General features: G+C 39.9%; 1 protein-coding gene across 1 annotated transcript in view; it reads right to left on the bottom strand.

The window, feature by feature from the left end:
- THEMIS (thymocyte selection associated) overlaps positions 1–15,193 on the bottom strand; it is an 88,436-nt gene that overhangs the window by 47,083 nt on the left and 26,160 nt on the right. Inside the window, 4 exon segments of the mRNA XM_040552920.1 lie at positions 12,267–12,817; positions 12,820–13,215; positions 13,218–13,238; positions 13,241–13,309. Of these exon segments, the coding sequence (XP_040408854.1) occupies positions 12,267–12,817; positions 12,820–13,215; positions 13,218–13,238; positions 13,241–13,309 (1,037 nt within the window).

The following is a 15,193-nucleotide window of genomic DNA, read 5'->3' on the forward strand; positions in this document are numbered from 1 at the left end:
TTTCTGCATACTGAGTGTCCACAAAAAAGCAACAAATTAAAGAAAAACAAATTAAATGTAAATTCACAGCCTAGCACACTTCTGTATATAGTCAACCCATCTATTTCAGTTAATTCTTTGCAACAGGGTTGTAGTGATGATATGCCAGCAACCCCCAGAAAAAGTTGCATTTTCTTGTCTTGCTTTCACTTTCACTGTCTTGACTCTGGAGCTGGTACCTCATCAGTGAGAGAACCTTATTACAGTAATGACCAAATATGACACACAGCAAGGATTAAAGTGTTATCCAACTTGTACATGCATAAGCAGGCTGCCTGGAAATAGAATTCAGACTGATATTTTCATTTGCAAACCTGTATTTTCCTACATCTGAGCAGTCAATGGAGCATCTTCTTTTCTAAGTAAGATCCAATTATAATGAGAGCTTAGATTGACAGAAAACATCATTATAACTGAATGAGCTGTCAAATCCATGATTAATAAGGTTCTTCATTTAGGTTCAACAATAGCAGCATCAGGCCACTGCCATATTATTATTCAATAACTTCTAACATTTATAAGAAGATTTACTTTCCATTTTGGAGGGTAGAAGGAGATCTCACATTCAAATGTTCACATGGGGCAGGAGTGGTTTCAATATTTCATGAGAGGATTTTATCTCTGTGTTTTTGAAGATGAACACTAACAATAAGCATTATGCAAAACCTAAGATTGCTGTTTAAGGAGTTAGCTCCTGTTTTCCTCCTAGCTTCTGTATTTTGCATCCATTTTCTTACTGCCTGAACCATGAGAGCAGAGCAGGAACATCAGCAGTGTTAGAGGCTTGTGGCCTGGGTGTCCATAAGGTCAGATGTTGACTGACTGTATGGAGTACAACTAAGAGGCAAATCAAAATCACTCTGGTCCTTCTCTGTTCAGTGAGGCTCAAAGCAGAAGATAAAAAGCAGACATTTCATGCTCGGTACTGTGTATGTAAGCATTTTTAAATCGTTTTGTGTGGTTTAAGGAGATTATTTTTTTTCTGTACACTACTTTTCCTTTTTATGTGAGAAACAATGAGGTCAGGATAGTTATAAATTAGGATATTCACAAGGAGAAAATGTCATACTTAGAAAAATCCTCCTCCTCCTCCTCCTCCTCAATAAAAAAAAAAAAAAAGAAAGGTCTTGTAACGAAAATGCAATTCCCTCCATATATAATTCTGCCTTCCCATCCCATTTCACAATTTGATAGAAGATAACTGGATATCCCATTTTTCTGTTTCACTAGTTCTCAATTTCACCTTCCTAGCATACCTCCTTAATCCTCTCTTCCATCCTAATGGTGGTGCTGCTCCATCACTACAGGCAGTATAAATGATTTGGCTGTAAAAGCTGTGTGTGAGGGTTGACTTGGAAAATGGACTTTTGGGTCAGCATCCATTTATAGATCATCAGTTATGTCCCACTACTTTTTATTCAAATATGATCTATCAATAAAAAATACATATAACCCATACTGTAGCAGTCTCTTTCCTCATTTTCTTTCTTTGCTGACACCTTGTATGTTTACACAAACTAACCTTCAACATGCAACTTTTAGTTTAATGCTATCTGTCAAAGTCCCACAGACTGGGGAAATTTAAGGAGGCAATCTGAGAAGTGTCTCAATTTCTATCCATAACCTTTCACGTCTCGAAACTCGCTGCTACATTCTGTAAGCCACCAGGTGAAGACATGGCTTAAGATGCTAGATATGCAACAGAAGGTGCAAACAGGCAAGAACAAAGGCTCATGCCTACTGTAAGAATAAACTTTGAAGTGGTTAAGAAAAGATCAAGCTTAAAATGTGTTAGTGAGCTTCAAGGTTAACACCTTGCAAAGTTATATGGGACAAGTTCACACCTCTCTTCTTTCTTGTTTCTTCCTCTTTCAAATATCCACACTTCAGAATTAAGCTGTCCTAGACGACAGCCAGTTTCATTTTGCACCTGTTCAGTAAATTAACTTTCAGTTGAAAACTTTTAAGCAAGGTTAAAACATGTCTGGGTATTTCATTGTCACTATTTTTCTGGTGTTACTGTGGTTCCTTTTGTGGCAGGCAATGAAAAAAAAAAAAAAGAGAAAAAAAAAAAGCTTAATATATATATATGCATAAATGATGCCTGTCTCTATAAATACCCCAAAAATGGGAAAATGAAGCATTATGTCCCATTTCATAGAGGAGACAGCTACATGAGCAAGTTGCTACAAAGTAAATGAGCGTGGATTTACAGCTCATTAACTACTCCATGGCAACTGTCTGGGTGGTTAAGGCTCCAGAGTAAATGTGAGGTAGCTCTGACCCTTACAGAAGGGAGGTAATGTATCTTGCATTTACCTGAGATTTAAGCATCCATATAGAGTAACTAATGAGCTGGAAATCCACACCCTCGCTTCACACATGGCAGTTCCTTCATGTATCTTGAGGCAATGATAGTTATGCGATTTGCCTCGTGTCACAGAAGAGGCATATTAACGACAAGGGAATGTAACCCAGACCTGAGGAGCTCCTGCCAACCCCACTCCTCACATGGCCAGAACTTTCTTGTAGAGATGCTGTTCAACTGCTCGGAACATCTTCCTTCAAATGAGATCACTTCACAAGCAAACTCAGATGCTCTTTTCCTCGTTAATACTGCAGAACATGAACATAGCACTTATGTAAAACAGGTGGATCAGTAAAAGTATCTCTAGATACAGTTTCTTCATTTCCCATACAAAATATTATTATTATAATTATATGATATACATATAATAATATGTTATTTATAATATGTTATATAATATGTTATTATTTTTTATAATAATAAAAAGATGCTTTGGGAGTAGCTTTATTCTGCTTTATGCATCAGGTTTAAACCTCATCATGTCAGATAGTGTCATTCCTGGTCTTTCTTTTGGAGCTAATCTGGACTCCAATCTTCTGTACTCTAAGCATTCTTTAGCCCCAGTGCTGCCCACCAGGGTGGTGCATGTCATGCCACGAACTAACAAAGAGGTTTCTTTTTTTTTTTTTTTTTTTCTGCAGTGTTTCCTGCCAGGTGATATTCTGATAAGACTCATCATGCTCTTTCAAGTGAACCACTGATACAAGCTATTGTCTACAGCCATTGTAAGCCTGTGAGCCATGCTCTGATTTTTCAGTGGCACCACTGGAATCACAATAGTTATAACTACAGAACAACCTGTGCCTCCCCAAAACTCTTGTCGCTATTAAAAACAAACAAAAAACAAACAAACTAATGAGAGGATACTCTGAACCACAGCTTTGCAACATATTGCTATTTAAAATATTTATCAGTAAAATTATTTCATGTCTTAGGATAAAACTACAGCATAATGCTGTTAAATACTTTGACAAAGGTTTGTCTAAATTATACATCTCCATCCACAGAGAAAGGAAATTCATTTTCTCAGTACAGTCATTGAACACATGACATGTATTTTCTCAATACAGTCTTTGAACACACAACCTCTATAAACTCTCTCATATAGTAATTTATAAGCCTCACTATTCATTTTATTATCACATAGTTTTTATATCATGTCTATGTACTAACACATTCAAAAAGCAGAGAGGGAAAGCCCAGGGCTGTGAGTGTCTTTCCAAATTTTAATGGATTTGATGAGTCTCTCCATGGCATTCTCCATTTCCTCATAATCGCTGAATTCCTCATTGTAAGGACTCTGGAAAATGTGAGTCATGCCTACAGATCCTTTGGGCTTTGACCCTGATGTCACACTGACAGCAAGTTTCTCATTTTATTTCATAGGGCAACGTATTTCAAAGCATAATCCCAACCTTTTGGGATACTTTCAGTTCTGGGATGCCTGGCTATGACAGTACTGAAAAAGCTTGAATGTCATGAAGAAAGGCATAACGTGAATGGGAAATGTTAGTACTTTCTTTTACACTGACTGTATTCAACACTTTAGTGACTCTGATGTACATCCTTGATGTACATACCTTTTTTTTTTTTTTTTTTTTTTTTTTTTTTTTAAGAGCTGCTAACAGATTGGGAACCTGCATATTTGCCACTGCATGTCACTAGGGCATATTGCTCTCTTACTAGGTTATCCTTACCCTCAAGTAAAGCATCCAGAGAATAATTATTTTAACAGCATATCCCACAGCAGAATGTTAAACTGCTCAACACCGTTTCATTTGTGCTACTCCACAGCAAGTGCCTGTGCATGCCCAGTAGAGAATGAAGTTTTCAGAAACTGGATTCTGGTCCTTGTTTCAAATCTTGTCAGCCACCCTCTAAGGCTCAGGGCCCTTGCACTGCCAAAGCAGCAAACAGGGCTACATCAATGTTGTCTGATTGAACAGGTTGGTGCCTGTAAGCATTCGTGGGCTCCACTTCAACCTATGCCAACAAGCTATTTCTCAAACTGCTCCTGGGCACAATCTGGGCATTCAAACACCCCAAGGCCCACTCCAGAATGCAGTTTGCAAGCAGCCAGACAAAGCTGGAGACTGAAAGAGTTACTAGCAGAGACATCAGCAGTTTATGCCAGTTGGTCTTCAGAGCCCAGAAAAGTCCCTGAATGTGTTTAAGCAGGCATGTGATAAGTGGCACTTCAGCAGCCAGCTATCCACAGGCTTGATTTTCTGACCTTCTTGCTATGAAGAGAAGGGCAAATTAAGGCAGTGCAGACTGGAGAACAGTGACATTGGAAGTCAGATGGCAAGGAACCCGGGCTGAAAAAAGCATTTCAGATCCCCCACAAGTTATATTTTTGGAGAGTTATTCTGCTGCAGCGCAACAGACTTTTTAAAAAAACCTTTTTTTGTCCAGCTTTGTATTATACAAATATATGATTTTATGTTGTTCGCTTTCTGCATGAGAGAAAAAAACATTCCAGCCAATTCTGCTCCTACTGACATTAATGGCTGTTGGCTTAAACACCCTGTCCAGTATTTTCCTTCTTCTTATCAAGGGTGCCATATTTTTCTGTGGTTGATATTATATTTTTTTCTTCTAGGCATCCCTTTTATTTGATATTTCTTATCTCTTTGTTCTCCAAGACATTCACTTTTAGCTTTAAATTATGCAATTTGCTTTTAACCAGTTGGCATTTACGTCAGTCAGCATATCCAAATGTTCATCTGTACTTCCTTAATTTCATATACTGTATCAGCAATTCCTGCAGCAGTAATGGCTTTCTGCAATGAGACTTACACCTCAGATTGCCCTGCTAGTTTTTCAGGCAATTATCTACTGCCTGTCCTTCTGGCAGGCACATTGCTATCTTCCCCATTTTATTTTGGTTTTGAGAATAACATCAATCCACAGTAAGTGCCTACTACAGACTTGATGCTTCTCTGTGGAAATTTTAAGCTTTTCATATCATTTAAAAGAGAAAAGGATTTTAATACCAGTTCTTCATACTGAGAAAACTGGGAAAATTCCAGACCTTTTTTTAGCTGGGGCTTCAGGGTTTCCTCCACCTTTAACTCCTTCCTCTTGATTCATACAGAGTCTATCAGTGGTCCCAATCCTCTGTCATCCAGATCAGAGCCATCATTGCCTGGTCTAGTTTTCACAGAGATATGGGACACAAGAGGGTATGGCACACATGCAGGCCTCAGCCCAGTGTGGTATCAAGATGCATAAAGGTTTGCCAGGAAATTGTCATGGGCCCTCATGTATAGACGTAGCTATAATGATCTCTGCAACAGGTCACCGATACAAAGTCCTTCAGCTGGGACTCCCCAGCCTACAAGAAAGCATGAAGTGGCTTGATACCAGTCAGCACCTACAGCCCGCTCCAGTTTTACTCCTAAAAACCTGGCTGAAGATCAAAGTTCTGCTAAGGTTTGGAACGTGCTGCTGGGGAAGGAGGTGAAAACCCATGTGTAACTTAGGATTTTCCTGTAGCTCCTGTCTGACAATGGCTGTAGCCTTGGCTTCAGCTCACTGAAGGACTGAAGAGCAAGAAGAGGAGGATGTGTTGGAAGAAACAAGGAAAAGGAAAAGCCAAGCTTCTCTGAAAGCTTGAAATTTCCTTGGGGAACCAAGGTCACAGAGGTCTGGGGGGAGCTGAAGGGCGCTGACAAATGCAGTCTTGAGGGACTCAAGGCATGTAGGTCTGGGGGAAATCAGGCACATGTGTCAAAGGATGGGTATTAGGAGAAGAAGAACCCTGCAGCACATTGTCTTGTACTTGGAGGAGTGAGAAGCTGCAGCACGGGGGAATGTGGAGGACTGGGAGCCTGACTCACCAGGAAGGCCACAGTGGGGATGAGGTTTTGACAGATTTCAAGAACTGGTCCACAGTGACAAGGTGGGATGGTCATAAACATTAAGGACTGTGCTTCCAGCCTTCCCATCCTATTTATGAGGGACTTACAAAGCTACTGGAAAGTTACATGGAGAAATTACATGGGATGTGTGGAGAGAGAGGGTCAAAGGTTGAGGGTCAAGAGTCAAGGACTCCAGGGAGAGGAGAGCTTTTTTTTCAGTGGGGACAGAGAAGGAGGGAGAGGAAGCACAGCTGAAGCCTCAGGAGCCACAACGCTGCACTTGTCAGAGAGAAACCCTCCTTCTTACGCTTGCACATGCATTTTTGCATCCGCTAATGAACCACACTTTCTTACCTCATTTCTAATGCCAGAAGATTATTAATTCCTGGTCTGTTCTTATCTGCTCCTTTCTGGCTTTCCTGCATGCATTTCCTAATACGTATTTATTTAGAAAGGTTAGTAAATTGCTGCACAGAAGAAATATTTGTATTAAACCTGCTGTATAAAGGCCCCAAAACCATGAAAAATCCTCTGGAAGCAGAAAAGAAATAGTTAGGAGGAAGGAAAGAACGCACTGCAGGAAAACTCATTTGCTGAAAAATGCAGCTTATGTCTTATCAATTTAATTCCAGATAAGTCTTCATTTTGTTGTGAAGACAGATGCGATAAATATGTTAATGGCAGATTTCGGTAGTTCAGTTTGTAGAACTGCAAAGCCAGATGGAAGTGATAATTTTTCTTTCATTTTAATTTTGAAATAAAAAGCAAGAAAGCAAAAAGTTCCTGATATCGTAACACTGTAATGACTTTTTGAAGGATAATGGACCTTAGCACTGAATGATGATTAACTATCTTGCCCTGATACTTACTATTTGATTAAATTCCAGTTTCACCAGCTGGAATTCTCTCAGCTTTCTTGCTAGAGCTGAGCAGATTACTGCCTGTGACTGACTTCTCCAGTTCCACATTCATAAAGGTATTTAGCAGCAATCGCAGCTTGAAGCTTGTGAGTATTTCACTGATACTAATGTTCCTTAGTCTAAATATATGCCTAAGCAGACCACTGAAAATAGCCCTGGTTGGAGCTAACCTCTTTTATCGTTTATCAGAAGCCAAATGCTGCTTTCATTTATTTGTTTATTTATTATTGTTCCTTAGGAAGTGTATTTAGTGCCTTTGAAGAGCATCGGGAATAAATTGTGGTTTTCCACAAATTGATTACCATTCCCCCAGTACTAACATTCATTTTTGAATGAATATTCACTCATATTTGGTGAGAAGTATTGTTTCAATTAAAATAAAATAATAATAATAATAATAATAATAATATAATAATAATAATAATAATAATAAAATCTACTTGGGGGACATATATTACCAGCTTCCTAAATCTGTAATATATTTACTGCTTGAAACTCAGTACAGTGTCAGCTATAATTTCTTTCAATCTGTTGGTCACATAGTACTGTGTCAGTCTCTCAGCTGAATCACAGAATGGCTGAGGCTGGAAGGGATCTCTGGAGATCATCTGGTCCAACGCCCTTGCTCAGGCAGGGTCATGTAGAGCATCTTGTGCAGGACGGCATCCAGGCAGGTTTTGAACAACTCCAGAGAAGGAGACCCCACAGCCCCCTGGGCAACTGTTCCAGTGCTCTGTCACCCTCACAGCAAGGAAGTGTTTCCTCATATTCAAATAGAACTTCCTGTGTTTGTGCCTGTTGCCTCTTGTCCTGTCCCTGGGCACCACTGGAGAGTCTGGCCCCATCCTCTTGACAGTCTCCCTTCAGATATTTATACACATTGATGAGATCCCCTCTCAGCCTTTACTTCTCCAAGATAAACAGGCCCAGCTCTCTCAGCCTCTCCTCATATGACAGATGCTCCAGTCCTCTGATCATCCTATTAGCCCTGGAACGAGTCCAGTAGCTCCATGTCTCTCTTGTACTGGGGAGCCCAGAACTGGGCACAGTACTCCAGGTATGGCCTCACCAGGGCTGAGTAGAGTGGAAGGATCACCTCCCTTAGCCTGCTGGCAGCACTCTTCCTAATGCAGCACAGGATATCATTGGCCTTCTTGGCCACAAGGGCACATTGCTGGCTCATGGTTGACTTAATGGCAACAGGTAATTCTGATAAGCAAAAGGAAAAACAGAAGACATTTGATGCCTTGAATCTTTTCAAGGGAAGGAAGCTGCAAGTATCAGATAAAAAGCCTAAGGAAATTTTAGGAAACACTTTCCAAGCCTCTTCTGCCTAGGGTCCCATCTGAAACATTACTCCAGAGTTACTAAGTGAAAACTTGGATTGTTATACTCTAACAGTGGTTCTAGCTCTGAAAAGAGCTTTCAAATGCACATCTACTTGTTCTTTTTAGATGAATTTTAACTTCAAGAAGGTGATATCTTGACTGGTTCCTCCCATGGGGACTTATCTCCAGGACCTCCTTGGCAAGTGAATAAGGTGCCTCATTCTCAAATCACTAGCATTAACTTCTAGGGGTTTATCAGGTCGTTCTCATTTTCTAGCTAAGCTCACCAATGAGAAAATGAATGTCTTAAACTATTTAATTTTAAGCCACCCTGAGAAATTTAATTTTTAAGACCCCCACTGAGAACTTTACTCCAATGGCTCAAGTGAGGAAATGTGGATTTCCTGTGAGTGCTTTATCCCAAGTTTTGCCATTCAACCAAGGGTACAATCATTTTTTTCATCACTGTCCTTGACTGGTGGTAGAAAACCAGTAGGGTTTGTGGGTAGAGGTGACTAGAGGTAACATTTTTTATTAGAGTTTAATCATTCTTAAATACCAGATTCATTCTGTAGTTCAGTGCATGCTATTTAGTTTCATTTATTTAGTTTGCATGTATTTTCTTGGGGGTTTTCTTTTCTTTATTCAATTAGCAACTAATACAAAACAGCAAACATGTGGGCTAGATGTTTCTTAACCAAATAAAATGATGAGATGAGAGGGAAAGGCAAGGTCTACAGTGCCTTGTAGAGAAGAGAGCAGGGATCCCCAGGCTCTGGAATTGAAAGCTGCGTCAGCAGGAGCTGAGCCAAGTTAATTAGCCCTGTGAAGAGAGTGGGCAGAGGGTTTGGTTAACGCAGCTATACATTTGAGAATTCATCTGACGTCTCTGGACTTCGCTGTACTGTGCAGACATACCTGTTTCTGTAGTACTGCACCTTGCACACAAGCTGAGGCAGTTTGTGCACTCTTCTGAGGTCACAGTCCATACTGGCTGCCAATTTCATACAATTCAGTGACTAACATGACCAAAGACACCCAGGAAAATGTGGACTGTATAGTCCTGTTCATGGCCCTAGTGTTCCCATTACCAAGGCCAGGGAACAGCAGGCAGAGACAGCTGGAGCTTCTCCACAACTCACAACCTTTCTGGAAGAGCTAAAAAGCTAGAGGTCACCCCTCCCTGGCAGAGCATCCTTCAGTATTGAAATTAAACAACCAGATCGTGGTCCTTTGTGGACTCATGCAGCAGCAGTGTTTAATCTTGGAGTACGAGGCCAAGCAGAGCTTCCCAACCAGTGAGCAAGGAAGCCAATCACCACCCTCCATCACACAGGCAAGCAGGGAGCTGCTTGCAAGAGGAGCCATGGCAATTCATGCATCACTAAAGCTTATTCCAGGCTGCCACTTGTTAGGCTTAAGTTCAGCTCATTAGGACATTTGTCCGTTATTTATGCAAATAAGTCTGCACAGAGTCACAAAATATGCAAAGTGTGCCATTTATCAGTTTGGCACCATCTCCAGCTTTCCGAACCCTCAGACATCCTTGTTATATTTAGAAGAAAATGCAGTCTCCCCTACTACTGTTGCTGGCAGAGAGGCTAAGGCAGAGCTTATCAGCTATGATCCACGTCCTCTCAGAGGACTTGCTGTGCTTGGGATAGAACAGATAACGCATTCTCTCTGACTCTAAACCTATTACATTAACACTCAGGATGTTTAATCTTATGAATACAGAATCTCTGCTTGTTTCGTCTTTTGAGGGAAAGAGATTTATGAATCTGCATAACTCAAAGCATTCTGACTGCAATTTATGACTTATTTATAACAAGCACGTGACAAAATATGTCCTCTGGAGCAGTCTGCATAAATGTGCTTCTTGGTCTGGACAGCTGCAGTCTAATGTTGCTCATGAACATGCAAAGGAACCTCAGCCCATCCCTCTTGTGCTTATTGCTCTCTCCTCACTTCAGGAAAATAGTATTTTCTGCATGAGTCTAGTCTAGAGTCAACATCTACCTGTTGCTCCCCACACAGAGCCACCAGTCACAGTAGAAAGTCTGCGTCCTCCTGACCATACAGCTCTACCACAAACACAGCAATTAGGGAATTCTTCCCCAGCTCTGTACCACAAGCCAGTGCCAGGCTGAAGGCTTCCCTATTAGCTCCAGGGCCTAGCTTCTCATCTATCCTCCCTAGTCTAGCAGAATGGCTTATTTAAGCTGATACAGGCTTCACTGTACGGAGCGTTTTGCTGTATTACCCTTATCTGAGGGATCCACCCTACCCCTTCACTTCTTCTACAGTCTGTTGCAATCACCTCCCAGGACCTCTGTGGAGCTGAGGACCTACATGGGGTCCTGGAACTGGCATGATGGGACGGACACTTCGAGCAGGGAAGGAAGGGGACTCACAAAATATCCCCTTTCAGGGCTGCTAGAGTTGGAACTTAGTTTGATAGCAACATTAAGAAAAAAAAAACACCTCACTCCACACCACCACCACCACCCTCCACCCAAATACAATGCCATGAGTTATATCACATTTCAAGCACAGCACAATCATTCTGCAGTCTCTTTTCTAGGCCTCAGCCAATGCCTGAAAGCATTTCCAATGTATGACCATCTTCCCCCATAGGAAATTTGCATGACACAGAGAAACTGACCTAAAAAACGTACCTACTGGACACTCTTTCATTGAAGTTCATCAAAGTGCTTTTCTTTAATTCTTTCAATTTATGCAAGAAAATTATGGTGGGTTGAACCCAACAAGCAGCTGAGCGCTCACCCAGCCGTTTGCTCACTCCCTCTCTGACATCAGGACAGAGAAGAGAAAAAATGAGAAAACTCATGAGTGGACATAGAAATAAATTTATAAGTGAAAGAAAGAGGAAGAAAAAACAAGTGATGTCACTCAGCACCTCCCACAGGCAGGCTGATGTCCTGCCAGTGGCACTATGGCCACCTTCCCAGAACAACCACTCCGCTCCGTTTTCTTGCTGGGGGGACAGACTGGAAAAAAAAAAGAAGGTCTTGATGCTGTGCATATACTGCTCAACAACAGTCAAACACTGGTGTGCTATCACACTGTTTTAGTCACAAATTCAAAACACAGTATCTCACAGGCTGCTGTGAAGAAAATAAACTCCATCTCAGCCAGACCCAATATAAAAATTAATGAGCAAATGCGTTGTCTTAGATTAATCACTAAGAAAATTGTCCTAGAAGGGGCACTTAACTTTCTTAACATCAAAAGTTATTCTAAAAGAGCTGCCCTTTTATTCCAGATATATTTGCCACTTGAGTATGTACAAAAACATGCAGTCAAAAATATCTATATAACCTGACTTTCTGTGAATTAATTCAGCTGTTTCCAGCTGAGCAAATTCTCTTAACAAATATCATGAAAACATATGCTACCCCTTAATAAACATTTAAATATAGCCACTTCAAGTCTTTCCCTTCACTTCTGTATTGGTGCAATTAAGGATTATCTGTCCAAAATTATAAGGCCAAGCTTTTCTGCTGTGAGTCGGCATGGTTCCGTTGTTTTTCACGGATCAATTAACACACACTGGAGATTTTAACCATTGTTGTCTATAATGGCTAATTTGCCTATTACAGGGAACTGAGAGCCATCTGTGTACAGTACCATAAGAATACACCAGTGAAATGGAGACTATAAACCAACAGAAAATGACCTATGATTGTAAGAGATTCAAAGACATAGACATGGTGCAATACCTTACCTTTGTAGACTGTAGTACATCGGATGTAACTTGCTTAGATACTGCAGAAACAGTTTTTGGTGCAAGTGCTGCTGGCTTTTTGGGTGGCCTGGGAGGTGGATGTAGGGTTTGGTTTTCAAATCTTCGTACCATATAGTATTCCTCTTCACTGATCTCTTCCACTGTTGTCTTAGTCATGGGAGGTATGACTGTCTGGACATCCTTGCTGAGCAAATGGACTGACATGTTTAAGCGATACACGGGAATCTCCCAGCTCTCTACTGGACTGCTGGCACTACTGATCAGCAAATAAGAATCTGTGATTTCTTCTTCAAGCTGCAGACCAGGTACAGCAGCCAAGACATCCTCCTTAATGGAAAGGTCCCTCACGGACACTTTGACATTAAAAGGCAAACGAAATTCTTTGCAAATCTCAGAAAGCTGGTACTGCTTTTTGTCATGAATCACTTCCACAAAGCCACCTTCCATGTACATAGGCAGGAGCACTTCCTTATATGCATCACTTAGTATTTGTTCACAAGCTAAAACGTCTATGACTTTCTTTCTTCCTCATACAGAACTTCACTAGTCTGACGTTGTTGAACTAGAAATTGATCTCCAACCGATACAGAGAAAAGCTCTGTATGAGGAGAATCAAAGGCTTTAGTTGCTACAACATGAAGCTGTTCCCTTTCACTTCTTGCTATCTCTAAGTCATAGGCAGTTGGAAACTCCCGAGGTCTTCTCTTGAATTTTCCTTTGTAGGTCATAGGGATTAAAAAATGTCTTTTGGGGGAGTCACTTCTGATCTCGGAGGCTAGGACTCTTGTAGCCTGGTACTTTTTGTGGATGACAATCTCTTTCCCTATATGCAATAAGTTGTAAGGTTTCTGTCTTCCTAAAGGCCCCTCCATTATCTCAGCAACCATGGGAAATTCCTTACTTGTTCTCTCAAATACATCTTCCAAGACAGTGGCTGAAGGAAAGAGCTATATCATAACAGTCTGTTATATCCTTGACCTCAACATCCAGATCAGAGAGGATATGAACTATGTCCTTCCGAACTGAAAACAAAAAGAAATACATTTCATTATTTTTTTGTTTGTTTATTTTTCAAACTGATATTGGAATAAAATATACATGTCATGTTAGCCAGATACAAAATTACCTTCCCAGTGTGTGCAACTCCATATATGCCTGTACAATTGATTGGGCCAGTCAAAGTCTAACTGTTTTAATTTGAGATGTATGGCTATCAGATATGCAGCAGACCTCAGAAAGGGAGAGAGAAATGAAATGAGATAACATGAGAATAAGGTATGCAAATATACGAAAGTTTAGGAAAAAGGAAGAGGAAAAATCCAGTTTGCTATTTTTCTTATAGCACCTCCAAGTTTTTAATTATCTATTCCTCTTACCAAACCCTTTTAATTGAGTACAAGATGTATTTCTATTCTTTTATTTCATAGTAAGTTCTGGTTTCTTCTGACAAATGGGTGGGGAAACACTTTTAATGAATAAGAGCATTTGAACCCATTAACACAAGAGGTTGTTATGGCCAATCTGTGACAAATAAAATTTTTATATTTGTAAGAATAAAGAAAACATCAGTAATTATTACAAAATAATATCACTTCTTAAAAACGCAAAACTTTTGTATAACAAAGTCTAAGTTTATTATTACTGAATGAGGAAATTTCCACTATAATGGTCCTCTGTGGAACTCTTGTATCTTTTTCTGAGGCACCTGGATTTATTTACTGTTAGAACTGAGCCATTGCCTTTAACAGTCTGACAGGGAACAACAACATTTTTATCACAACTGAACTTGCAAAATTTTGGATGTAAAACTTCCAAGCTCAAAACTGACTATGCAATTAAGGTTTGTTGAAGAATTTTGCTCCAGATCGGTGGTACCACAGATCACTGACCAAGGCAGTAAAATTTAACAAGCAAATATTATTTAATGGCTCTCTTCATTAAGACTTATTCTGCATAGACCTGCACACATGTATAGTATATGCTGGACCCACACTTCCTTGTAGCAGAACATACTAATATTTTATACCTAAAGTTGGTATCAGACATGTATTTTACGTGACAGACTTCTATGAGAGTGATTCAGGATTTGTTTACTCCCACTCTACTTTTCTCATATTAACACACTCAGGTGACAAATACCCTGACCACCACAAAGAAAAGTCAATGAAGGAGGAACAATTAGAGAAAATGAAAGAGAAAATGAGCAATTGAGGGAGTTCCAGACACGAAATTTTGTTCATTATTAAGAATGAATAAAAGTACAGAGGATTCCTGCTCACAGCCTGTGAAAATGTAATCTGCTATCCCTCCTATCAGGAATCCTTTTTAATTGTGGATAGTATTTCTCATACCTTATCTTATGTCTATTTATAGTTCTAAAATGGTGAAAATGCATTTTTCATGGTCCACAAGAAAGTAGTTAATCATGTACCATGAAACCTACTTTTGAAGTTTGTATTAAATAGTTACTTAGGGCATATTTAATGCTTCTTAAATGTTGAGCACACTATGAAACATAAACAGGCACGCAAATAAAATCAACAAATAAAACTCTCACTGGAATATCTGATTGGAAGACAACCGAATACGAAATATTTCTGAATCTTCTAAAAGTTTTTTAGAAACATTAAATTCTTACTGATCCTGAATATGTATCTAAATGGTCATAGGAATGCACTTAAGTGAATCCAGCTGCAGGATTGGGGCAGGATCCCTGAATATAGCTAGAGCTGCAGAAAACTAAGTATTTTATCTTGTGAAGATATACTTTCCCAAACTCACACATTAAACCACATAGCAAGCACCGTGGATATCTCATGAAAAGCATTTAGCAACTATTGTGATAACAGTCTCTGCTCATTTTTATTTCTGTCTCATGTATTTTATCTCTTTACTTATGTCATTCC

This window comes from Cygnus olor, chromosome 3 (assembly GCF_009769625.2).
Source record: "Cygnus olor isolate bCygOlo1 chromosome 3, bCygOlo1.pri.v2, whole genome shotgun sequence".
Taxonomy (NCBI): domain Eukaryota; kingdom Metazoa; phylum Chordata; class Aves; order Anseriformes; family Anatidae; genus Cygnus; species Cygnus olor.